Source organism: Myotis myotis, unplaced genomic scaffold, assembly GCF_014108235.1.
Source record: "Myotis myotis isolate mMyoMyo1 unplaced genomic scaffold, mMyoMyo1.p scaffold_m19_p_4, whole genome shotgun sequence".
NCBI lineage: Eukaryota > Metazoa > Chordata > Mammalia > Chiroptera > Vespertilionidae > Myotis > Myotis myotis.
In genome coordinates this window covers 32270353-32298223 of record NW_023416346.1, presented here as the reverse complement: position 1 = coordinate 32298223, position 27871 = coordinate 32270353, and the positions used below count along the sequence as shown (strand labels likewise).

General features: G+C 36.9%; 1 protein-coding gene and 2 pseudogenes across 3 annotated transcripts in view; 2 read left to right on the top strand and 1 right to left on the bottom strand.

Moving 5' to 3' along the window:
- Nucleotides 1-2586: 2586 nt before the first annotated feature.
- The window catches only part of ZNF280C (zinc finger protein 280C), a 57246-nt gene continuing 31961 nt past the window's right edge, over nt 2587-27871 (bottom strand). The window contains exons 11-20 of one of the 3 annotated variants that reach the window (XM_036304923.1): nt 23125-23282; nt 22364-22464; nt 21532-21678; nt 17240-17371; nt 11220-11530; nt 10625-10765; nt 7844-7906; nt 4410-4528; nt 4221-4257; nt 2587-3566 (exon numbers count right to left, since the gene is read on the bottom strand). In XM_036304923.1, coding sequence (XP_036160816.1) covers nt 3302-3566; nt 4221-4257; nt 4410-4528; nt 7844-7906; nt 10625-10765; nt 11220-11530; nt 17240-17371; nt 21532-21678; nt 22364-22464; nt 23125-23282 — 1474 coding nt within the window. In that variant the 3' untranslated portion in view covers nt 2587-3301. Of the gene's footprint in view, nt 4097-4220; nt 4258-4409; nt 4529-7843; nt 7907-10624; nt 10766-11219; nt 11531-17239; nt 17372-21531; nt 21679-22363; nt 22465-23124; nt 23283-27871 lie in introns of all 3 variants that reach the window. The other 2 variants (XM_036304925.1, XM_036304924.1) reach the window with 2 other exon arrangements.
- Nucleotides 12614-13027, top strand: LOC118653927 (annotated as a pseudogene).
- Nucleotides 24942-25053, top strand: LOC118654939 (annotated as a pseudogene).

The window sequence follows — 27871 nt, the reverse complement described above, 5'->3', positions numbered from 1 at the left end:
GTCTTCCACAACTGAAATGTAAGCTCCCCGAGGGCAGAGTTTTTAGTCTATTTTCCAGCACCCAGAACAGTGTCAGGCACATAGTAAGTGCTCAATATTTGCTGAACAAATAAATGAGGCTCAAAGAAGTGTTTTGGCAAAGTGTGACAATAAAAGAGCAAGAAACTAAGTCTCTGTAGTTTGCAGGTTATATTTCTAATAATGGTGATGGATTGAAACTGAGTCAATCACATCTTTTACTCAGCTGTAACCAAAAAGCACACATGCACAGATGGCTATTTCTGAATCAGCTGAAACATGACTGTTAACACAGCCTGAAGGTAAAGGGATCAGACTGTCAAACCAAAACTCATTAGCACCAATTAAAACTCAACTAACCATTTGTAAATAAGTAAGCTTAGTACTGACCATCTAAAATGTTTTAAACAAGCAAAAAAAAAATGCTATAGGAAACAGAATTTTAAGAGTATTATACTTTAAGAAAATGAGAAATTCGCCATAAGAAATTGAGTCTTATGGAAGAACACAAAGCTGTACCTCTACCTAAAATATTGCTATAACAAGAATGTAATTTATATTTTTGAACTATGACAGAAGCAGAAAAAAAATATATAAAAAGAGAAGCTACGTTAAAACCACAAAGAAATTATTTCTGGCAAAAGCTTAAAACCTGGTATAGTTAATAATTAATGCTGTTGAACTGTTCACTTGAAAATGGTTAAAATGGCAAATTTTATCACACACACACACACACACACACACACACACACATATATAATTCTTTATTGTTAAGTGTATTACCTAAGTCTCCTTCCCCCCCCCCATTGACCTCTCCCCAGCCGTCCCCATCCCGCAGCACATGCCCTCCTCCCTTTTGTAAATTAAAAAAAAAAAAAGGTATAAAGATGGTGGATGAGCCTGGCCAGTATGGCTCAGTGGTTGAGTGTCAATCTATGAACCAGGAAGTCATGGTTTAATTCCCAGTCAGGGCATATACCCAGGTTGTGGGCTCGATCCCCAGTATGGGGAATGCAGGAAGCAGCTGATCAATGATTCTCTCTCATCATTGATATTTCTATCTCTCTCTCTTCCTTCCTCTCTGAAATCAATAACAATACATTAAAAAGAGAGAAAGATGGTGGATGAAAAACCATCCCAGAGACAGATATGGAAATAAACAGTAGAATATCACCAAGCCCACTACTAAGAAAGAATCTACTTTTGAAGATTTTGGAAAATCATTTACAGCAGAAATAAGTCTGGAAAATTAAAACTAGTAGATATAACTCTTTTTGAGTATGAATTGCAAAGATTAGACTATATTACAAGTGGTAATTAAACCTGGCTTCCAATAGTTTCTGTTATAGGCTGAATATTTGTGTCCCTCTTCCCTCATTCATACATTGAAACCTAACCCCCAATGTAATGGTATTTTGAGATGGGGCCTTTGGGAAGTGATTAGGTCAGGAGAGTTGAACCCTCATGAATAGGATTAGTGTCTTTATAAAATAGACCCAGAAAACTTTCTTGCTCCTTCTACCATGTGAGGACACAGCAAGATGATGACTGTCTATGAAGTAGGAAAGAGGTTCTCACTAGACACTAAATCTACCAGTCATGGACTTCCCAGCCTCCAGCACTGTGAGAAAAAAAAATTTCTATTGTTTACAAGCCACCCAGTCTATGGTATTCTGTTATAGAAACCCAAGTGGGCTAAGACAGTTCCTTTCTTTCTTTTCTTTTCTCTTTCTTTCTTTCTTTCTTTCTTTCTTTCTTTCTTTCTTTCTTTCTTTCTTTCTTTCTTTCTTTCTTTCTTTCTCTCTCTCTCTCTCTCTCTCTCTCTCTCTCTCTCTCTCTCTCTCTCTTTCTTTCTTTCTTTCTTCCCTCTCTCCCTCCCTCCTTCCCTCCCTCCCTCCCTCCCTCCCTTCCTTCTTTCTTTTTAAAGTTATTTCAGAGAGGAAGAGAGAGGGAGACAGAGATAGAAACATCAATGATGAGAGAATAATTGATGGGCTGCCTTCTGCTGCCACCCACTGGGGATCAAGCCTGCAACCCAGGCATGTGCCTTGACTGGGAATCGAACCATGATCTCCTGGTTCATAGGTCGATGCTCAACCACACCAACTGGGCTAAGACAGTTTCAAAGTATAGTTCAAGGATTCTGATGTTAAGAGGTGAAAAACCACTCGTGATTGAGTCAAACAACTTCAGAGCCCGCCAACCTTCATGGTTATTAAGATCACAAAGGAACTCCTGTCAGCCTTTAAAGTTCAAGAATAATAAAGTATAAATAGTGAGTTTTTAACTGTGCTGGAGGGAAAATGGTAACATGCACTCAGTAGATAAAGCCTTCAATCTGTAGGCTAAGTAATCAGGCTTCCATGTAAGAAGCAAAGCAATGCTCCTAGTTGTATGATAAAATCTACAGCTTTTATATGATATTTGTTAAAAAATAATTCCTGAGGCACTTTAACAATACAACTTTTATTAAAAAAATAAGTAATAACATCAAAACTGTTCAGAAAATCTATAATAAATGTAACCAAAATAAACAAACACCAACTTAAAAAAAATATACATCTATATATATATTTATATATGGGCAAGAAACAAGTGCGTTTTTTGGTCCCAATATTTTTGAATATATTATCTTTATCCAAAGGTATTACATTAATGGCTAAGAAGATAATATGTATTAGATGTATAGAAATGTAATTTTAAAACTTGTTTTAAGGTCTACAGAAAATGTTTTTCCAAATTTATTATGTCTTTGAACTCATAACTATAATAATGTTAATAATAGTCCTAAGATGGACAGAGGGTGTAATAACATCTAATGGTCTGAACAATTAGCAAATTAAGAAGCTACCAATAGGTAGCTACATGAAATCTATAGAGAATTCTAAGGAATTTCTGAACAAAATGAAACACCACAAACATTTTAAAGAAAAAAGATAAAAGTGGACATAACAAAAGACATAAAAAAATTTTATGAAGAACAACATAAAACCAAGATAAAATTAAATTTTTAAAACTATTAGTACTGTTGAAAACTCCTATGGTTAATACTGGATAAAACTTTAAAACGATAGTACAAATAACTGTACCTTTGGAAGTGTAATTTTAGAAAACTTTTTTCCAAGAGCATGAAAGTAGCCTTGGTTCCCTATACAACCAGTTTTGATATTCCTTGGACTGCATGCATACTAGAAGACTAAAGGGCAGCAGCCAAAATGATTAAACTCCAACTTAGGTGATAAAGCATTGATTTGATGGGCTTTTCTTGACCATAAGCTTAAGATCAGAACCAAAGCCCCAAATGGGAAGTTGTGCTCAAATTGGTGGGCCTTGAGGTCATCTCTGGCCAAATTAGCATCAGACAGTCATGAAGGAAGTGACTCTTCCCAATATCTGATTTCCTAAGGCCACAACCTACAGGAGGTCTCACAGTTAAACAATTCACATTCCTTGGAAAGAGAGAACAGGCATCAGTTGTGTCCAACGAAGGGGGACACTGACCAGGAGTACCCTGGACATTTTTTGAAATTTCTGTGTTGCTTCTGCATCTGAAAAATATGAAAAATAGAACAATGACAGACAAGGAACGAGAAGACAGCTATCTGACCTAAAAATGTAAGATTTATACAAAATTAACTAATAAGTCAGACAAAACAGACAAAAAAGATGAATAGCCATATCATTTGGAATGCAATATTCTGAAGGCAAGTACAGCAGAGAAAAACACAAATTATTTTAAAGCAAAGCAAAGAAAGACCATAGCAAACAAAAAGTTATTTTTGGAGAGAACCAACTGGAGAAAAAAAGAGCATGTTAAAATATGTTAACCTGACACAAAGATAAGGTGGAATAAGAATCTAGTGCCATCTGAAAGCTGAAAAGAGCTAAATAATGAGAGCTAGTGTCATGAACTTGGGTATTTAACCATTTTCGTGTGAGAAAACACTTCAGAACTTTGAACTTAGGAAACTGGCTCTGTGTAAGAAAACACTTCAGAACTTTGAACTTAGGAAATTCCAACTTGTCTTGCACCAGGTTGCACGAGCTCCATAGAGCAGGAATCTATTTCAACAAGCAGCTTTAAAAACAAAAACAAAAACAAAATACTTTAATATTTTTCATTTCTATTAATTATACATTAAAAATATGCAACAGTGCTAAAATCCATCAAAGAAAAATGCACTGAATAAAAAGAAACTTACTCAGAAGTGGATTCAGAAGTTGAGGTACTTTTGGGAACTGAAATTAGAAGAAGAGTTTTACATTTAAAATAGCATATATGATGAGTGAGACTATCAATTTAATAAAATTAAGACCCCATATTGTGACTGATAAAAAATACAGGAATATATATATCAGAAATTCAAAGTAATGCAATTATATATACATACCATTCTCTATTACAACTTGGCAAGTATGAGTTTTACGTTGACTTAAGTGTTTAGCCATACGATCTAAGCCAGAAGAATCAGTCAGAAAATCACATTTAAGGCACACTAGAGTAATGCCCCTATGGAAAAAAGAAGACAGAAAGAAAAGTTTTTTATCTTTTATGAAAATCCATATATAGGTTCAATAATTATTTTCCATGTAGTAACACTTGACTTTTTATGCATCATAACCATCACTTTTCAATTTTGTTACATAAGCCTGATATACCTGAAATGGTGCTTTAGAAAATGGCATAACCATGTCTAAGTTATGCTAACATTTAGTACTTTATAAACTGTTCCCTCTCATACCAGTTGCTAAAAGATAGGAGTCAAGAGACCTAAAGCCTAGTTGTGGCTCCACTGACAACTTGCATAATATATGCCAGGCACAATCTTTCTATACCGTTGCCTATATGCAAAGCAAGTATGTAATATTGATTCATTCAATATACATTTGCTGAGGACCTTCTTTTTACACTCTGTGGAGCCTACAATCTAAAATTTTAAGTGACAATAAAATCAGAGAAAAAAGAAATCATTAAAAATAATGTAATTATTGTTATCAGCTTATTAACAAAGCATAAGTATACTTTTATAGTTCATTTTAAATTTAGGTATTTCATCTGTATAGAAATAAAAACCAGTAGCATACCTTAGACTGACTTCTCCCCTGCAGTTCTAGTCTTAACAGTTTGTTGTGCATTTACATCTGGCTGTCACATCAAAAATGATCTTCCTAAAACTGAAGTCATCTGCTTTCCTCTCCACCCCTAAAAATCACTCCTCCTGAATGATCTCTCTTATGAGGTCATGTCCCCAAGACAAAGGTTTAAAATCGCAGTTATTTTTAACTATTTTTTTCCCTAAAACTGTCAATATTTCAAACATTTTTAATAGTAACAATTTATTGAGCACTTCCTGGAGCCAGGCTGAATGGTTTAGACATATCATATCACCTAAATAGTCTAGAAATCCAAAGAAGTAGTGTGCTATTAATTATAACTGATTTGTTATAGAGGACAAAGTCAGGTTTGGAAACTTAGCAAGGCCAGGGCCAGGTTTGAAACTCAGCCCTTTGATTCCAGAGCTCATGTTCTTAAACATGACGTAATATCACATTGTTGCCTTAACCCATGTTTTTATTAAATCAGTCTTAACTACCACAATAATCTTGAATAATCTATGTGCCTTATCCAGCTACAACTCACCTTTTATACCCCTCCAAACTGATATTTCATCAGTACTCTGATTCTGAATAAAACACCTATGGTTTCCCCAATGCCTTCAAATTAAAATTAAGTCCAATTTCCCTAACCTTTTTCAAGGATTCCATAATCTTGATCTAAAAACTATTCCCCCAGACTCTGATCTCAATACTACAGGGTGTCCCAAAAACATGTATACAGACTTTAACAGCTGATGGCTCAATTTTGAAAATGAAATGTATTTCAATAAACACTGCCTTTCCTTTATAATTATTCAAATTGTGTGTATACATTTTTGGGGCACTATCTATAAAATAAAAGGCTAAGCGACCGTTATGGTGGAATGACCAGTCACTATGATGCGCACTGACCACCAGGGGCAGACAAGCAACACAGGAGCTGCCCCCTGGTGGTCAGTGCACTCCCACAGGGGGAGTGGCCACTCAGTAAGAAGCCGGGCTTACAGCTGGCAAGCACAGTGGCAGTGGTGGGAGCCTCTCCCACCTCCACGGCAGCGCTAAGGAGCAGTGAATCAAGAGGTAAGGAGGAAGCAGATGGGCAGTAAGGAGCGAGGGATCCCGGTTTGTGAGAGGGACTGGGCCTAAGCCAGCAGTTGGACATCCCCCAAGGGATCCCAGACTGCCAGAAGGCACAGGCCGGGCTGAGAGACTCCGCCCCCCAGTGCACAAATTTCATGCACCAGGCCTCTAGTATTTATATGACTTTCATGCTCCACCCAAACTGTACTATGACTTCTCCTTTTTTCCTATCTGCTTTTTTATTCATGCTATTCCTTCCAACTAGAATGCCCTTATGCCTCTTTGTATAACTAGAAACCACTCTTCTCTTTGAAATCATTAATTCTCATGGCACTCATTACAAACCTCCTTGTATTACTGTAGTTATTTAGTGGATTCTGAGCTAAGTGTGTGTGGTAGGTATAATCAAAGTTAATTATCAGTACCTTTAGAAATATTCATTGACAATTTCTTTGTATAGTAAATAAGTTGCACAATTTTCTTTATTTCAAAAAGGGAAAAAAACATACGAATTATGAAGCTATATATTGGTCAAAACCAAAAAAGTGTTACTTTACTAGGTATCTTAAATATCTTTAATATTCAAATATTGTTGGAGAGCCTTATTTTTATTTTTGAATGCCAATCCATGAAAGTTATTTTTTTTTTTTGCTGTTAATCCTCACCTGAGGCTATTTTTTCCATTGATTTTTAGAGAGTAGAAGGGAGAGGGGGAGGGAGGGCGGGGGTGGGGGGAGGGAGAGGGAGAGAGAGAGAGAGAGAGAGAGAGAGAGAAAGAGAGAGAGAGAGAGAGAGAGAGAGAGAGAGAGAGAGAGAGAGAGAGAGAGAGAGAGAGAGAAACATAATCGATTGATTGCCTCCTACACATGCCCTGACCTGGGCCAGGAATTGAGCCTGCAACCCAGGTACCTGCCCTTGACTGGAATCAAACCCACGACCCTTCAATCTGTGGGTCAATGCTCTAACCCAGCCGTGGGCAAACTACGGCCCGCGGGCCGGATCCGGCCTGTTTGAAATGAATAAAACTAAAAAAAAAAAAAGACCATACCCTTTTATGTAATGATGTTTACTTTGAATTTATATTAGTTCACACAAACACTCCATCCATGCTTTTGTTCCGGCCCTCCGGTCCAGTTGAAGAACCCATTGTGGCCCTTGAGTCAAAAAGTTTGCCCACCCCTGCTCTAACCACTGAGATAACCAGCTAGGGCTGAAAGTTTCTTCTTAATGACTAACACCACTGAAACAAAGTTTAGTTAGAGCCCTAGCCAGTTTGGCTCAGTGGATAGAGCATCAGCCTGCGGACTGAAGGGTCCCAGGTTCGATTCTGGCCAAGAGCACCTGCCTGGGTTGTGGGCTCAATCCCCAGTAGGGGGTGTGCAGGAGGCAGCCAATCAATGATTCTCTCTCATCATTGATGTTTCTATCTCTCTATCCCTCTCCCTTCCTCTCTAAAATCAATAAAAAAAAGTATTAAAAATAAAAGTTTAGTTAGAGAACATATCCCCTTTTTGATTTAAGAATATAATGAATAAAACTCTATTATGTTCAGTAGCAATCATTTCATTTTCCAAACTAGGCACTCTAGCATCAGGTTAGAAAATTATAATTTTTTAATAAAGAAAACAGAAAAAGATCAGCTAGTTACCTGAGAGTTCCACAATGTTTATGAAAAAGAGGAGACTGTTTACTTGGATGGCTGCTATGATAACTGGAGAAATAAGACACAGACAAGATTTTATTATACAATAAATCATATTAATTTTATGACTATATTTCAAGTCTATGATCAGTTTATTAGTTTTGAATAAAAGATCCTGGTCTAAGTTATAAAATTCTATTAGTCATCTCTGTTCACTTCAAAATTTGTATTTTATATTTCACTTTACCTGTGTATTTTCTAACAACATATTTCCCTGAGAATATTCTTAAATGATCTGTACCTCAACATTATATCTGAAAAAAAATCTCAGTTGTCCTGACCAGTGTGACTCAGTTGGTTGGAGTGGCGTCCTGAATACCAAAAGGTCCTAGACAACCAATAATGTTTTTGACTTATTTGTGTTGTTTATAGATGCCAGTGAGTCAAAGGTGAAAATATTTCTCAAATAAAGATGAAGAGTTGGATCTTGGGGAAACTCAGCATTGAAATTGGAGGATTTACATTTGAAAAGTAAAAGATAAAAATCTGAGAGTGGTAGGGACCAAGAAAGGAAAGAGGCCAAAAGAGTTGAAGAAAGAAAAAGTAATGAAACAGAGGAGTAGCCAAAAAGGAAGTTTGAAAAAATGTTGGTAACAGTTTAAGAGAAGTTGAGGAGAAGAGTTTCAAAAGTGAGTTATCAAAAATATCAAATACTCTAAAGAAGTCACAGAGGAATAAGAATGAAAAATAGTGAGTAGATTTAGTAATTAGGGCATAACTGTTAAAAAGAAGCCCTAATTCTTTGTTAATAGGCAGGGGTGGTACTCAGATTACAAAGGGTAAAGAAATGATAGTAAAGGAAACTCTTTACAAATGTTGTCAATAAAAGGAAGAAAATATGCAAAGTAAAGGTAAATTCCCTTCATCTTAAAAAAAACAACATCCTGAAAATATTTGCAGGCAGAAGGAATGGTAGGGAGAAAAAGAAGTGAAGGCACAAAATAACTGAATAAGGCTATAGAGGAAATGGAGGAGCTAAGAGGCAGGGTAAACTCTGAAAAATGGGGCATGTCTTTTTCTAAGATTAATGTCTGGATGATTGGAAAAACGAGGTAGAAAAGTTAATCTGGGGAAAAAGGAAAAGGGTGATCTCTGAGCAATTAGAAAAGAATAACAACTGAGAGGCTAGAATAAAATCTTGAGAGTATTTAAAAGGATTTAAACAGATCTTGTAGATAAAAAAGAGGTATTTTTAAAAAGAGGACCAAATTAAAGTGGAAAATGAATTAAGAGCTGATTGAATCAAGCACAGCTTCATAGTCTATAACTGAGCATAGAGACAGATAAAAAAGGATAAAAGATTCAAGGATAGCAAGGCTAAGCATGACTAAAGATGTAAAAGATTATAGGGCAAAAACAAAGCAACATTCAAACAGATGACTTTGAAGATGAGGTTGACTATAAAGTTGGATTGGTGCTGCTGGACTAAAAAGAGGGGTCAAAACTCAAAGTTACGGAGTAATGAGAATTCAAAGTGAATATTGTATATGATGAGGTAAAATGGGACAGTGGTAAGAAGAGGGTCAACATGTAAAGTGGATGTGAAGTGCTGGCTTTAAAGAAGTCAAGGTACCATGAGGTCAGGCTCATCACCAAGGGGGGCAGGGGGCCTGGCAAGCCATAAAGAAATGTGGGCAAATCCTATAAAGTGGAAGTTAACTATGATCAGAAAGTAACACAGAGGTCTTGTTATGATTTAAGAGAAAACCACTGTTAGTGATTATATCTTATTTCTGACTAAAAAAAAAATTAAGTGGAACTACCTTAATTTGAATCAACAGCATAATTATATTAAAAAAAGTTTTGTCTATTAAAAATAATTCATCCTGAAGGAAGCACGTACCAATAAGATCCAAATGAAAGTAATGTGGGCTCTGAAGTATTTTTTCTAGCATAAAGTATATGATAGGTACTAAAATAATATAAATTGAATTGATATATGAAAAGAAATTTCAACAGTAGCATCATCCCTGGAATATCCCTATAGTCTCTCATTTCACATTTCATTGAAATGAATGCAAAGATGGATGGCTTGAAAGAGGGATAGATGGAGAGACAAAGGGGTGGAGGGACAGAGAGAGAGTGCGCATATGTGTGTGCCAATAATGGTCTTAGCATCTTTGACAAATCTGATGTCTCTCAAAGTGACTGATTATGTGGTTACACGTATTTATTTAATAAATATTTTTGAAACATTTAAAAAGCTTTCTTTGGAAATAACCACTTTTTGAAAGACCCAAAGAAACAAATTTCCCTAACAAACTTATTCTAATTTCATTAGTCTAACTTCTTGAAATTTTTGTGCTACTAATTTCATAAATTATTATGCTAGAAAGTAGTACTGGGTAATAGCCTAGGACAGTGATGGCAAACCTATGACACGCGTGTCAGAGGTGACACGCAAACTCATTTTTTTGGTTGATTTTTCTTTGTTAAATGGCCTTGAAATATATAAAATAAATATCAAAAATATAAGTCTTTGTTTTACTATGGTTGCAAATATCAAAAAATTTCTATATGTGACACAGCACCAGAGTTAAGTTAGGGTTTTTCAAAATGCTGACACGCCGAGCTCAAAAGGTTGCCATCACTGGCCTAGGAGTTCCCTATTGCTAGATCCTTTTAGCTCCTTGATGTGACAAACTAGCTTCTAATAGGCCAGATTTGTTTGAAAAACCAAACATCTTAAGTGGCAGTTTTGATTGACAGTGTACATATTTAACTCACCTCACCATATGATTTATAAAGGCTTTGTTACAGTTAGTGTTGTATTTGCAAAAATTACAGTGGATATGTATTGAAAAGTGGCTCGCAAAATCTTTAATTTTGGAATGACACTCAATGCACTTGTGAACTCCTCGATAACACCTTATGGAAACAGAAAAAAATGATAAAATTTATATTGTAAAACAAAAATAATAAGGTAAAGCCTTATTAACATTTTATTAATTGAAGCTAAGATATTAAAGTTAACATCTTTAAATAGAGACTTATAATTTGAAATTGTCTTTGAAATAACAAGCTAGAATAAGTATAAAAAATCTAACAGCAGTTAACCTTTCCCTGGAATAAAAAAGATCATATTAACCAATTCAACTATCATAAGATATAAACACAAAATATAAGTGTAAAAGATGGCAATTATACAATGAACACAGTAATTCAGGTTCTGTCCAACAGTTATAAAAAGTACCGTTTTACTGCTTGGCCTTTAAGATAAGTAATCATCATGTAAATGTGCAAGGGAGTTTTGTGATCTGGTAAATTATAATAAAAGAAACCTTTAATTCGAATATTAAATTGATATTGCAAATCAGATTACCTTAAGTTCTTCAAAGCTATGATGATTTTGTTCTTTCTGTTGCGTTGTTTCTTTTGCTTGCAAGAGGTTTTTCCTTTGCATTTAGATGCACCTTTACCTTGCTTACTTGAATTGGCTAGTTTACATATACTGGAAATAGTTGAACGAGCCTTACGTATCTTAGATTTACTTGCACTCGATTTTGTGGAGCTTTTAGTAGTTGTATTTTTAGACTTTGGAGGTGAGACCTGAAGAGAAGAAGTGCTTGGAGTATCACTAGAAGATGGAGTTGATGGCTTTGAATGAGATCCAAATGAAGCTCGAATAGTAACCTATAAATATGAAGGCAATATATATTTTTTAATAAAATTAATCATCCAAATAATATTAAAAAGGTCACTGCAAGCACTCACAGCATGATCAATTGTTTTTTGACGAGGGTGCCAAAATAATTCAGTGAGGGAAACAATAGTTTTATCAACAAATGGTGCTAGTACAAATAGATATTCTACATTCCAATCAAGTTGGATCCCTTCTAGATATATAAGTTAACTCAAAATATACCAAAAGTCCAAATTATAAGAACTAAAACTAGAAAACTCTTAGAGGAAAACATAATAAATCTTTGTGACCTTGGGTTAGGCAATAATTTCTTAAATATGACACCAAAAGCAACAAGCAACCAAAGAAAAACAGACAAATTGGACTTCATAAAAATTTTAAACTTTTGTGCTTCAAAGGACACCATTAAGGAAGTAAAAAGATAAACTATAGAATGAGATAAAATATTTTCAAAACATATATCTAATAAGGGACTTATATACAGAATATATAAAGAACTCTTACAACTCAGTATAAAGACAAATAACCTGGGGTGGTAAACACACAATGCAGTGTACAGATGATGTGTTGCGGAATTGTGCACCTGAAACCTGTATAATTTTGTTAACCAGTGTCAATCCAATAAAGTCAATAAAAAGTAAAGAAAGACAAATAACCCAATTGAAAAATGGGAAAGTATATTGTAATAACTATGTATGGTGCCAGGAGGGTACTAGAATAGCAGAAGGAACATTTTATAAAGTATATAGTTGTCTAAACATTATGCTATATATCTGAAACTAAAACAAATAATGTTGAATGTAAACTATAATTGAAAAAATTTAGAAAAATGGGCAAGTGATATGAATAGGCATTTCTTCAAAGATATATACAATGGCCAATAAGCACATGAAAATATGCTCAACATCACTAGTCATCAAGGAAATGTAAGTCAAAACTCCAATGAGATATCACTTAAGACCAACTAGAATTGCTATAATAAAAAAGGCAGATAAGAGACAAAAGGGGCTGCAGCAGCTGGAGCAGGACTGGCCAGCGCTGGAGGAAGCGAAGCATCGCGGGCAGCAAGCGAGATGCAGCACCTAGGATTCCTCTTCCTCGCCTTCCACACCCTGCTGGCGCTCACCTCCGCTGTGGCCAAAAAGAATGACAAAGTGAAGAATGCTCAGAGTGGACCTGGGGGTCCTGCACTCCTAGCAGCAAGGACTGCGGGGAGGGTTTCCGCCAAGGTACCTGCGGGGCCCAGTCTCAGTGCATCCGGTGCAGGGTGCCATGCAACTGGAAGAAGGAGTTTGGAGCCGACTGCAAGTACAAGTTTGAGAGCTGGGGGGTCATGTGTTGGGAACTCGGGCACCAAAGCCCGCCAAGGTACCCTGAAGAAGGTGCGGTACAATGCCCAGTGCCAGGAGACCATCCATGTAACCAAGCCCTGTGCCCCCAGGACCAAAGCCAAGACCAAAGCCAAGAAAGGGAAGGGAAAGGACTAGAGGCCAGGCCTGAATGCCAAAGAGCCCCTGGCCCACGTCTTCCCTCCCACAGCCCCAGGTATAACCCACCAGTGTCTTTTGTTACTCTTTTTTTAAAAATTTATTTTATTTTTATATTTATTTATTTTTTTATCTCTAAATTCTTTATTAGTTAAGGAATTACAAATGTGTCCTCATCCCCCCCATTAACCCTCATCCTCCCCCCCACTCATGCTCTCATCCCCCTGTTGTCCATGTCCATGTCTTTTATTACTCTTCAGCTTTATTAATCATGCCCTGCCATTTCCCTTTCCTCCCCAGCCCCAACCCCCTAAGTGCCCAAAGTGGGGAGGGACAAGGGATTCTGGCAGCTTGAGCCTCCCCCAAAGGAATTTGATTCCCATGCCCCTGTTGTTCTTACCCACAATGACGCCATTGCTAAAAAGCAAATAAAACTCATTTTCTACCCCCCCCCCCCCGCCAAAGGCAGATAATAAAAAGTGTTGCTAAGTATATGGAGAAATTGCAACTCTTATATATTGCTGGTGAGAATGTACAATGGTGCAGTAGCTTTGGAAAACAGTTTGGCAATTCCTCAAAATGTTAAACATAAGAATTGTCATATAACCCAGCAATTTGATTCCTAGCAATTCCATCCAAGAGAAATAAAAAATTTTGTTCACATAAAAACTTGTACATGAATTTTCATAGATGCATAATTCATATAGACAAAACCTGGAAACAACCAAAATGCCCATCAGTTGATGAATGGATAAATAAAATATGGTATATCACTACAACTGAATAATATTCACCCATAAATAAAGAATGAAAGTACTGATACATAAGTACTGGTATATAAGTACTGACTGATACAGCCATAAGAAAGAGTGAAATATTGATATAAGCTACAATATGGATGAATCTCAGAAACATTATGTGAAGTGAAATAAGTCAGTTATAAAAATCACTCATGGTATGATTCCATTTATATGAAATATCCAGAACAGGAATATCCACAGGGAGAGGAAACAGATTAAAGTTTGCCTGAAGCTGATAGAAGGGAAATAGGAAGTGACTGACAATGGGTATGGGGTTTCTTTTGGGATTGATGAAAATGTTCTAAAATGGATTGTAGTGATGTTTGTATAACCTTGTGAATGTACTAAATAACACTGAATTGTACACTTTTAAAAAATATATATATTTTATTGATTTTTTACAGAGAGGAAGGGAGAGGGATAGAGAGTAAGAAACATCGATGAGAGAGAAACATCGACCAGCTGCCTCCTGCACACTCCCCACTGGGGATGTGCCTGCAACCAAGGTACACGCCCTTGACGGAATCGAACCAGGGATCCTTAAGTCCACAGACCAATGCTCTATCCACTGAGCCAAACTGGTTAGGTCTGAATTGTACACTTTAAATGGGTCAATAGTATGATATAAAAATTATCTAACCTTATATAATAAAAGAGAAATATGTACATTGACCGTCACTTTGCAACACTCCACAGCCAATCAGGAGCAAGCATGCAAATTAACCCGACAAAGATGGCAACGGCCCCACCCCCTGGCTGCTCCGGGCCTCTGGGCAGCGTGCCTTGTCAGGGCCTCTCTGCTACAATCCACACCTGTCAATTGTCCTTGCAGCCTCTCTGTGGCCCAGCCCGAGGCCTCAGAGGCAACCCTCTGGTGCCTGAGGTTGTAGCTCCCAGTGTCTGGCGTCTCCCTCTCCCCCACCCCTGCCCAGCTGCTCTGATAAACAAAACCCTAGCGTTGGAGCAGCCCTGCTGGCTTGGACACACGGGAGCTCACTCAGTGCACAGTTAGCACACGCTGGGAGCCCCGGGCCAGCCAAGGGGCGATGGTGGCAGCCATGGCGGCAGTGGCAGGCAGCTCAGCTTTGTTTTGAATAGATGAAAGAGGCCACCTACACAGTAACCCAAATTATCAGATCTCCCTCCTCCCTATCTTGTCAAATCAAGAGGGGAGGGGCAATGGGTGTGGAGGGAGGGCAGGCAGGCAGGCAGGAGGCGGAGGGTGGAGGAGGAAGAGGATGAGGAAGGGGGCCAGTTGCATCCCACTTTCACAATAGGAAAGTGAAACCAACTATCGAACCCAACCTCTCCAGTCCTTCCCGCCTCCACTGCCGCTTCACAGGCTGCCGGAACGAGCCCGCTGTGTGTCGGCAGCCAGGGGAAGGAAGGCCTATTCTTGCACGAATCTTCGTGCATCAGGCTTCTAGTATCTCAATAAAGCTATTTTAAAAATCACTGCAATACAGAAAGTTAAAAATCATTACTTTGAAAATGGCAAGTGTAAATTACAATCAGTTAAATCTTCCATTTATTCTAAATGGTCATACCAATGAAATAAAATTTATTTACTGTCATACTAGTACAGTTTTGTATTGCTAGTATTTATATGTTAACACAGATATGGACAATTAGTAGTTTGTACTAATTATATGAATATCAAAAGAGCACATTCCATGGCTATTTTATACTCTGATATAACTAAATAGCTTTCACAAATTTGGAGGTCAAAATTTATTCTCAAAGGCCTCAAATAATAAATATGGAAAGGCCTAAATTACTTTTTGGTAACCATAAAATAGATCTCCAATAAATGTGACCCGCTGTCTCTGGGGACTCACTGGACAGAATTTATGGTTCCAAAGGTTACTGTGGAGGTTATATCAATGCATCATATGTCATGGAGTGTTTAATAATACTCAGAATTTCCTTTAAGGGACCTAATATAAAATTTGTCATTTAGTATTTAGAAAAAGAAAATGTTTGCTCATATCCCTTAGTTAATATAATGAAAAACACAGTTGCCTATTTACATTCTTAATCATTTGACTATACTACCCCCATATACTTGAGGAGCAGACAATAAAGAAGTCATATGTAATACATACATATGACTTTCCTATTGTGAAAGTGGGATGCAACTGGCCCCCTTCCTCATCCTCTTCCTCCTCCACCCTCCGCCTCCTGCCTGCCTGCCCTCCCTCCACAGCCATTGCCCCTCCCCTCTTGATTTGACGAGATAGGGAGGAGGGAGATCTGATAATTTGGGTTACTGTGTAGGTGGCCTCTTTCATCTATTATGGTTTGGTATCATACAAAGAACACTGAACTAGGAATTAAAAGACCCAAGGTTAAGTCTCAGTACCACCTCTTCCTAGCCATGTGACCTTGAGTAAGTAACTTATCCTCTTTAAACTTTCTCATTTATAGTATGGGAATACTATCTGCCTTGTCTACCTCATTGAATTGCTACATGGATTAAATAATAGAATGTATTAAAAAACATGCTGAAAGCTTAATTCTAAAGTATAAGGCATTTAGTGCCAATCATTATGATTAATATTATAATAATGTTATAATGAAATATACTAATTATTACTACTAATAAAGGAAGATATGAGGGAGGACTGAACTGCTTACATTAATATTCTGTATGTCTTAGTCTCAGCATGGAATGAATGGATTGCAGGGAAGGATACTGGATAGCTTCTCTCACTCTACATCTTCAGAGCACTGTTTTACATTATTTTCAAACAATAGACATATTCACATCCAAAGGTAAGTGCTCAAAAACAAATATAAATGCTTGGGAACTGTTCACGTTGGACTATACATTTCTCCACTGGAGCATAGTCAAGAGCTGACTTTACATAAAAAAAGTCAGAGAAAAAGTACATAAGGCAAACAGGGAAAAGGAAATTTGCAGTCAGATGTGTTTGTACTCTTAAAACATCAATGCTATTCAGAAGCAGAACATGCTTCTCTGAGAATAGACTCAGTAATACCAACTTCAATGAACTATGGCACTCAAGCACTATGACAAATTCCAGAGACACAAAGATAAATTAAACCTGATCCTGACCCTACAGTCTAGCGGCTGAAGCAGATATATATGCTGCCAACTGGATTAGCTCAGAAATAGCCTATAGAATATTGAAACAAACCATTGAATCAAACTACAGTTAATCTACTTGCACTCACTACAAAGGAATATGATCCAATATAGCACATGTCAATCAACTCAGAAAAGAATGGAAAAAGTTTTTCTTTCCAAACATAGGATAAAACCTAAAATTAAAATCTTAATGACAATCAGAAGTCAATTTTTAATATTATATTCAATAGATAAAACCAGGCGGGAGGTTATTTCTATAATCACACAAAATGTTAAAATACAACATATTTAAAAACTCACTTTTGAACCAGGAGGCAAGCCTTCTAGTTCTTTAGGTTTTATAAAAGTCCGATGCTGGGTCTTGTGATCCAGTTTCTCCTTGCTGGTCAAAAATTGCAATCTGCATTTTGTACAACGATGAACTCCTTTTTTCTGTTTAAAAAATAATATTAGAAGTAATAATTTATTAGAGAATGTGACATTGGGCAAGTTACTTACTCTCTATAATGTGTTTGTATTACTATTTTAGTTTCATTTGCTTCCTTATCTATGAAATGAAAATGACCATATACCTGCTTTGTAGAGTGGTGGTGAGAATTACACAAGATGATACAAGTAAAAGTACTAGTAACTGTCATACGGCAAGTGATTAATATATGTCAGTTGCTTTGTTATTATTCTTATTTTTTCCACTCCATTCATCAGTTTATTTCATTAATTAAATTCCATATATGAGTGAGATCATGTGATACTTGTCTTTCTCTGACTGACTTATTTCACTTAATTGACTTATTATTATAAAGATTTAATGAGGCTATTTAACACATCTGAAATCCTTCACCTTTTCTTAAAAGTTCTACAAGCCGTACAGTTAGCTCTAAAATCACTGAGTGGAAAGAAATAAAATAAAATGAAATAAAATAAAATCACTCAGTGGCTCAGTGGTTGAGCATCGACCTATGAAGCAGAGGTCACAGTTCAATTCCTGGTCAGGGCACATGCCCGGGTTGCAGGCTCCATCCCCAGTGTGGGGTGTACAGAAGGCAGCCGATCAATGATTCTCTCTCATCATTGATGTTTCTATTCCTCTCTCTCTCTCCCTTCCTCTCTGAAATCAATAAAAATATATTAAAAAAATAAAATCACTCAAAATATATTATTTTTAGGAAAAAAGTTTCATCCGAAGTCTTCAAAAAGAATAAATTTGACTATAGATTCAACCATTTTTATTGTCTTAAATGGCACTAATATGATCTCAATTACAAGCTTATACTCCTGCTATGGTTTTCGAGTATTTTGTGAACAGTTATACAAATTGCAAGTACTTTGAAGGATGTCTGGTGATCTTTTGTATTAATAGTCGTTCCTTTACTGCAGGCTGGGGAACGTCTGGCCTGTGGGCCATATAAGGCCTACAAAATAATTTGGTCTGGTCCGGCCAAGGCATTAGAGGTAAGTTAATTAAATGTTTGACCAAAGATAGCAGGCTAATTTTTAAGTTGATAATGGACCTCAAATGATGTAATAAATATCTAAATGGCCCCTGGCACAAAAAAGGCTCCCCACTCCTGCTCTACTGACTGCTGACTGCCTATCTCTTAGGTTCTTGAAACTTACAAAAAGTTTGGGCACTCAAGGTGTGTCAGTAATCTCTAAGATTACTCCAAGTTTTGATGATCTAGTAAGAGGAATTATAAGATTTAGAAGTTGTGATACCTGTAGCTCTGATTTATTACAGTGAAAGGATACAGAGCAGGATTAATACAGGAAAGAAAAGCACATTGGGTGGAGTCTGAAGGATACTGGCTCCAATTTCCAAGTGCTTCTCCCGATGGAGTTGTATAGGGCACAATCAATCCTCTAACAATATGAAAGCGTTTTATTTTGTTTGTTTGTTTGTTTGTTTGTTTTGCCAGGGAAACTCTTTTGAGTCTAAGAGCCCTGATTTTTTATGGGGTTCAGTCACCAATCTTCAGATTCCCAGTAGAAAAGCAAGTGTTCACTACAATCATATTTTTTTTGGACAAGTGATCTAGAAAAGCTGGTAAACATGGTTCAAAGTTTCAGACATGTAGAATACTCATCAGTTAACAAAGGTTCAGTTTTCAGGAGTTAAGTAAAGCCGGTTATGCAAATAGACCCTTCTGAAAATGTGCATGATTTGGCAACTCAAGACCTGTTGGGTTAACTATATACATGGCAAGTTGAGAAATACAACTCAGAGTCTGAAGAGTGACCACAAATCATGTAAACCACGTAAGAGACACAGTCCTCATAGCAAGCCCATTCTTCTCTTTTTTACCTTTCTAAGCATATTATTACTCCCTCCACATCTACACTTCACCCTGGTGCTTAGTAAAGCATGGGAGAAAGAATTATGTTAAAAAAGCTTCCTAATGAAATAGTCAGAGCTTTATATCTCCTACTTCTTTTCAAAATCAAAGGTCAAAAGATGAAACATAGAGCATCAAGACCAGTGGTTCCCAAACCCTATTCCTCAAGAAATTTTAATAAAAGACAGAGAAACAGCAATCAGACTATCAATCCCCAGAGGGAAGGTAGGGGAGGGAGGGGGTAAGGGGGAGAGATCAACCAAAGGACTTGTATGCATGCATATAAGCCTACCCAATGGACACGGACAACAGGGGGATGAGAGCATGAGTTGGGGGGGGGGCGGGGAGGTTGGGGGTTAATGGAAAATGAGGACACATTTGTAACACCTTAACCAATAAAGAAATTAAAAAAAGAAATGTTAATAGATATTGCACAAATAAAAGGTTCAATGGTCAAATAAGTTTTGGGGAAAATATATGCAATATCCCTTGCTTGGAGATTTATTATTTTTTTTAGCATATTGAAAGCTCTTAACATATTATTTTTTAAAAATATTAATTTTGTAAATCTAGCCATTTAATGAATCTCCTTTTTTCTGGCGACAATTTTAGAGCAGAACCTCTCTTAACATCTGATGGAACCTTGGTGGAGAAACCTTAGAATAGAAAGATTTTTTTTTGTTAATCCCCACCCAAGGATATCTCTCTCTATGTGTTTCTCTCCCTTCCTTCCACTCTTTCTCTTCTTCATGTTGATTGAATAAAGGAAAAGCAGCTGGTGATAGCATTCTCTCAGCTGTGACACACAGAGAGAAACATCGATGTGAGAGAGACACATAGCTTGGTTGCCTCCTGCCCACGTCCTAATCAGGGCCAGGGATCGATCCTGCCACCCAAGTACATGCCCTTGACTGGAATTGAATCCAGGACCCTTCAGTCTGAGGGCTGATACTCTATCCACTGAATCAAACTGGCTAAGGCTAGAACAGAAAGATTTTGCCATATGTTCTTAAGGATGAGGTGGCATATCAGGATAAAAAAAAAAAAAAGCATGTTGGTACCATCCCAGTCATAACATAAGTGATCCTAAATGTATTTGGATATGCTACTTTTATGAATTTTTTGTAATTAACAACTACAAGTTGATTTCATGATTATCTAATGACTGGAACTAAAGGCAATGTTAGCAGTGGTGTGGAATAAATTGGCCATGACAGTGTAATCAATACTAAGAAAATGTAATAAGCTGATCAGTGAGAAGACAAAATTTGATTACAAAACTTGATTAATTAGATTCAGGGAATTCACTGACTGCTTCTGATTTTGGCAAAGGTACCATTGCTCTTTCAAACACTCAAGAATAGATTTACTTCAAAGGGGGGGCAAATATATAGTGATGGAAGACGATTTGACTGTGGATGGTGGCCACACAATGCAATATTTAGATCATGTATTAGAAATGTACACTAGAAACCTGCATGGCACCCCAACAAATTTAATTTAAAAAGTTTTCAGCCCAAATAAAAGATGGTCTAATTGTGTCAGGAAAAGAACAAGCAAGCATAAAATGATAATTCAAAGGAAAGATGAAAGCACTAATACTGGTATCTGAGAAATTACATAGCAGAACTGGCAAGTCATCCAGGAAACAAATTATAACCTAAATGTAACTCTCTGGCATAGTTCACATTCTAGAAAAAGTCTCATTGCTGTTTCCTTTATCACTGATGGCTACAAGAGACTATTCCAGGTCACTGATGAGAACCACATGTCTTCTCATAATAAAAAATGGGCCAGAAATAGGAAATAACGTTTGAAGAGAAAAAGGGAAGAGAAGACTATGAGTCCTCAATTATATCTTCCTCGGTTCATACTTATCCTTTTCTTTGCTCCTGATTACCTTCAAAATCATTTCCATTCTCAACATTCTTAGACCCCCGAAATATCCAACCTAAATATTCCACTCACATTCCCTCTTCTCCTCTACTCTAGGCTTCATATTTCTACCTACACTTCAGAATTTTCACTTTCATGAGCCACATCATGAGGAAGGAGACAAGTAAAAGAAGTGGAAGTTTCATAAGTAATTCAGCATAAATTGTAAATTGTGTCATTTGGAACAACTTTGCTTTCCTTCTAGAACAAATCTAACCAATGATCTAATATATATATATATATATATATATATATATATATATATATATATATATATATAATCTTTTCACTAAGACAAAATAAATAAGAACTGCTAAATCTTACCTGATGTTTCATGTAATGATTCATGTAGGGGGTTGCCATTCTACTAACTTTGAGGCAAAATGGACACAGCAAGTTCTTTGTGTTTTCATGGGATGTTCTAAAATGAGTTTCTACATCAGAAAATGTTGATGATCTAAACTGGCAAACCTAGAAATACAAAGAAGGTTTAGTTTAACTTGAATGTATAACTGATATGCAATTACATTAAAGTAGCAATGATAAATCATTTTTTCAGAGGAACATTACGTTCTAATTCATCTTTGCTGCCTATACAATCAAGAATCCTATTACTTCAAATAATAATGATGATCTTTGAAACAGAAAAGTATCATTCAAACTCTGACACCTCTTGTCCTATAAAGCTTATCCTGCTATATAAAATGAGAGTATTCTCTTCTTTGTATTTTAAATAACATCCAGAATATGATAGAGGCAATTTATCTTTATCTTGCTATCTTATTGGGAACCACTTCAAATTCTAGAAAAATAGTGGCCACAAAGTATTTAGTTGAGTTTCCCATAACTAACAGCATTTACTATTTCTCTGGCATGTCTTTATTTTCCCTACTTAGTAAAAAAGTCCATATGTTTGTCTTTTTCTAGCAGGGTATTTTGTTTTTCTAGTACAGGGGTCAACAAACTATGACCCACAGGCCAAATCCAACCCACCACCCACACATACATGAGTTAAACCAAGGGAGTTTTTATGATTGAAGAGGGTCTTCAATTTAGTAACTTGTTTTACTTAAATGGTTAAAAAATAATAAAATACTATTTCATGGCACATGATAATTAAACTAACAGCTAAGTAGACAATAAAATGTGTGTGTACCTGGCAAATATATGGCATTTCACCAGGTTTATGAGTGTCCTTCATATGTTGTAAAAGAGTATGTTCTGTTTCAAATGATAATTCACAGATTTTACAAATCGCTGAAATTAGAAAAACACACGTTACATCATTTTAAGGATGTATATAAATAAAAGGTTTATTTTGTACATCTATAACAACAGCAACAAGTAATAATAGTAATAGTGATGGTGGTTCCAATAATTCTATAGTTAACTCTGTTAATGCTGTAGTAAGGACTTTACTTATATTAGCTTACTTAATAATTCCCATTCCATAGTTGAGAGAGGTACTGTTATTTTTATTCCCATTTTTCAGATGAGGAACCTGAAGTACAGAAAGTTTAGGTAACTTGCTTGAGATCTCGCAGTTGTATTAAAAGGTAGAACTGGAATTTGAGTCCAAGCTGTCTAACTCCACACTCTGTGATTTCAACTTTCACTGCAGTTATCTTTCTTATTAGAGTATAAATCAAGATCATTGATTTCATATTTGAAAACCAGGGACTCTGGTTTTTAGCTTACCCCCTACACATCATACAGGAGATATGCCCTATTTATAAGAGGGATCTCAACTTAAGTAATCTTATTGAAAAGTTTCTGCAAGTTAAAATTTGCTTTTCAACTTTGTCCTCAAACTACAAAGTCTATTTCTTATTTTTCTATCAGAGTTCTTAAGGATCCCTCATAGTTTATATGATCAAAATAATTGATGCTTAGCACTTCAGTGAAACTGTGACTTACTAGAAAACTCATGAGGTGTGTGTGTACTCTCAATGTGACACTGCAGCTGGAATGGTGTAGGATACTGACGGTAACAGTGCTGGCAGGTGGTGTGACTTTCCCAGCTCTCACTGTTCTGCTTCTCAAGTTCCAAATGGTGTTTCATGTGATTCATAAACCTATAAATAATTGTCAACAGGTGCAAATATTCAGATTTATAACAAAAAACCCTCACAAGTAAGTATCTGAACCTAAATGTTAGAAAGGCAGTTATATTATTCAGAATAATATCTCTAAGCCTTAAAATCCTCTAGAAAATGTGCACTTCAAATAATCACTTTCATTAAATGGCTCAGTAAATCTATTTGTAAAATACAGTGGAACCTCGTTTCTTGAACGTAATTTGTTCCAGAAGGCTGTTCAAGAAGTGGTTTGAAAACTGAATAATTTTCTCCCATTAAAAATAATATAAATTTAATAAATCCATTCCAGACTGCCAAATGATTCCCTTTTTTAAACCTTTCTTATATACAGTACATGTCTAATATACTGTTTAATCCTATATGATAAAAGGCTAATAAGAAAATCAATCAAACAGCAGAATGACCCGTCTCTATGACACACACTGACTACCAGGGGGCAGATGCTCAACACAGTAGCTGCCCCCTGGTGGTAAGTGCACTCCCACAGGGGGAGCACTGCTCAGCCAGAAGCTGGGCTCACGGCTGGCAAGCGCAGTGGCAGTGGTGGGAGCCTCTTCCACTTCCGTGACAGTGCTAAGGATGTCTGATTGCCTGCTTAGGTGGGGAGCAGGCCTAAGCCATCAGTCGGACATCCCCTGAGAGCTCTTGGATTGCGAGAGGGTGCAGGCCAGGCTGAGGACCCCCCCCCCCCAGTGCACGAATTTCAAGCACTGGGCCTCTAGTTTAAAAATAAACACTTCTTTTCTTAAATTTATAGGACTATCTTCTACTAGCCTTAAAGGAATTTTTCATATATCACTGCCTCCAAAATGCTATCACCAGCTGCTTTTCCTTTATCCAATCAACAAGTTTTTCTACCTATTCAATTACCTGTGATTGCTGTTTTGTGAACACTTTCATACCCTTAGCAACATTAGCACTCTTGATTGCCTCTTTATGTTTTAAAATTGTGCTAAGTGCCAGGAACTCCTTTGCTAGTTGCCTGCTAGATTCTTTTTGTCATCTGAGGTATCAGCATGAAAAGGTTGTCAGTTCGAAAACTGAAGTTTTGATCCATGGAGACATTTTTTTCCTGTTAAAACTTGGTAAAGAAAAGGGCTTGTTGTCCTAACCAGTTTGGCTCAGTGGATAGAGCGTCGGCCTGCAGACTGAAGGGTCCCAGTTCAATTCCGGTCAAGGGCATGTACCTTGGTTGAGGGCACATCCCCAGTGGGGGCATGCAGGAGGCAGCTTATCGATGTTTCTTTCTCATTGATGTTTCTAACTCTCTATCCCTCTCCCTTCCTCTATGTAAAAAAATCAATAAAATATATTTTAAAAAAAGAAAAAAAGAAAAGAAAAGGGCTTGTATGCATGCATATAAACCTAAACAATGGACACAGATACCAGGGTGGTGAGGGCATGAGTTGGGGGTTGAGGAGGCAATGGGGGGATAAGGACACATACATAATACCTTAATCAATTTAAAAAAAGAACGGAATTGTTCAAGATGGGAGACGTTTGAGAAACAAGGTTTGACTATAATCTCTTTGTTTTAAAACAACCCATTAATAGTTAATATGAAATACCATGAATTTTCTAGAACACTTCATTATTATTACATATAAAAATTTTTATAAAGAAAAACAGCAGGCTATCGCTTCTTGGCCTTTTGGCTAAGATCAAGTGTAGAAAAACAGGCTACTTTTCCATATATGAAATACTATATACATTTTAAAATAAAATACTTAAAGGAAGGAAACCCTACCACCAAAAGCAGTTATAAATTCATGAGAGAAATCTTTTTGAAGGCCTTAAATATATAAAATAGGCTTCAGTGGCTTAAAGGACAAATTATTAATTTTTTTTTTTATATAGTAATCATCATGGACGTTTTACTATTTATCTTTTCACACTTTCAAAACACTACTTCACTTTAGAGCTGCTTATAGTACACTTTGAAATGTCTTTTCCCCCTTTCATTTTAACATCATCTCTATTCAAATCTATTTTAAAAATCCTAGTCTTGCCTAAATGCTACAAAATTTCTAGATGTTATAAAATATGGTGAGCTTAAAATTTCTAGACAGTTTGATAATCTAGAAATCTGTAACCAGTCTTTTGAAATGAAAGTAAAAAAGAAAGGGAATCCAAGATGGCTGCCAGTGGGACTGCAGGCTGCTAGATAGTGTGAGAGTGAGAGAATGAAAGGAGAGTGCGTGGACGTGCGGGGAGTGTCAGTATTTGTGAGGGACAGCTATACTACAAGAGACTGTTGGGGACTGGCAGACCAGCCCCACGTAACTGGGCAGCTTCTACTGCAGCTGAAATCTCTCCTGGAGCAGCTGGCTCTGCTGCAGAGGCCATGCCATCTTGAAGGGGAGACAGCTGTGATCAGAGACTGACTGTGATTGGAACCCCAGCCTTACCTTCAACCAGGGAGATCTCGGATGCCTCCCGGGACCTTACAACAACAATGCCCAGGGACCAGTTACCTCAGCTGCAAATCCACGAATGCCGGAACTCCAACCTCCCCAACCACGGGTGCCTGAGAGGTCTGCTCAGGGGGAGACAAACGCATGAATTTTTGGATGGGCCCTGTGCCTTTTCACAGAGCAGAAGAAACAGCTGAATCAAAGAGCACCCACCCAGAACTGGTGAATTAAACACAGCTGGCATTGCCTAAAGAAAGTCAATGCAGGAGAGAGAGTGCTACATAGCCAGAAACCCTGAGAGGAGCCATCACGGGGAGACAAAGAAACAGCCCACATAAGAAAGAAAAGGAGAAATCAGCAGAAAAGCAAGTAAATGAAATGGAGGCAAGCAATATGACAGAGAAAGAATTCAGAGCAATGGTCATAAGGTCACTGAAAAGGGTGGAAGACAAATTCAACACCATGTGTAAGAACCAAGAGAAATGAAGAACCAAGAAGAAATGAAAAATGACATTGCTGCAATAAAGGCCTCAATAGAAAGTATCAACAGTAGACTAGAAGAAGTGGAGGACTGCATCAGTGAGCTAGAATACAAGGTAGGAAAAAATACCCAAGCAGAGAAGCATGTAGAAAAAAAAAAACCACTTAAAAAACAGGAGGAGAGCCTAAGGGAACTTTGGGACAACACAAAACAAAACAACATCTGCCTAATACGGGTACCAGAAGGAGAGGAAACTGAGCAAGGAATAAAAAACCTGTTTGAAGAAATAATGACAGAAAACTTCCCTGATATTGGGAAGTAAAAACTCACACAAGTCCAAGAAGCTCACAGAGTCTCCAACAAGATGAACCCCAAAAGATCGACACCAAAACACATTATAATTAAATTGGCAAACACAAACGACAAAGTAAGAATCTTAAAGGCTGCCAGAGAGAGACAGAAAGTTACTTACAAAGGATCTCCCATCAGACTATCAACTGATTTCTCAACAGAAACACATCAGGCCAGAAGGAAATGGAATGAAATATACAAAGTCATCCAAAGCAAGTGTGTGAATCCAAGAATACTGTACCCAGCAAGGCTATCAATAAAAATTGTGGGTGAAATCAGGAGCTTCATAGGCAAAAAAGGACTAAGGAAGTTTATTACCACCAAACCAGCAATGCAAGAAATGCTAAAGGATCTGCTATAAAAAAAAGGAATAGGAAGGGAAGAAGGAACACAGGCATAAAGAATAAAAATGGTGACAAACAAGTACCTATCAATAACTTTAAATGTAAATGAATTAAATGCCTCAATCAAAATACATAGGGTAGCTGAGTGGATAATAAAACATGACTCATGTATCTGCTGTCTACAGGAAACCCACCTTAGAACAAAGGACTCACAAAGACTGAAGGTGAAGGGATGGAAAAAGTTTTTCAGGCGAATGGAAATGAAAAAAAAGCTGGGGTAGCAAAACTTATATTTGACAAATTAGACCTCAAAGTGAAGGCCATAACAAGAGATAAGGAAAGCCACTTCATAATACTAAAGGGAGCAATTCAACAAGAAGATACAACTCTGGTAAACGTATATGCACCCAATACATGAGCACCCAATACATAAACAAACAAACAAACAAACAAACAAAAAAACTTCTGGAGGATATCAAGGGAGAGATTGACAGCAATACAGTCATAGTAGGGGACTTTAATAACCCACTAACACCACTGGACAAATCCTCTAAACAAAAAAATCAGCAAAGAAACAGCAATCCTAAATGACTCACTAGATCAGATGGAATTAATTGACATCTTCAGAACATCCCACCTCAAAGCCAGAGAATACATATTCTTCTCAAGTGCACATGGGTCATTTTCAAAGATAAACCACATATTGGGGCACAGGCATTCTTTTTAAATTCAAGAAGACAGAAATCATATCAAGCATCTTCTCAGATCACATTGGCATAAAACTAGAAATTAACTACAATAAAAACAATAAAAAAATAAAACACCTGGAGGCCAAATAGGATGCTATTAAACAATGATTGGGTTAACAAAGAGATCAAAGAAAAAACAAGAAACATCATGGCAACAAATGACAATGAAAACACAACAATCCAAAATCTATGGGACACAGCAAAAGCAGTCTTGAGAGGGAAGTTC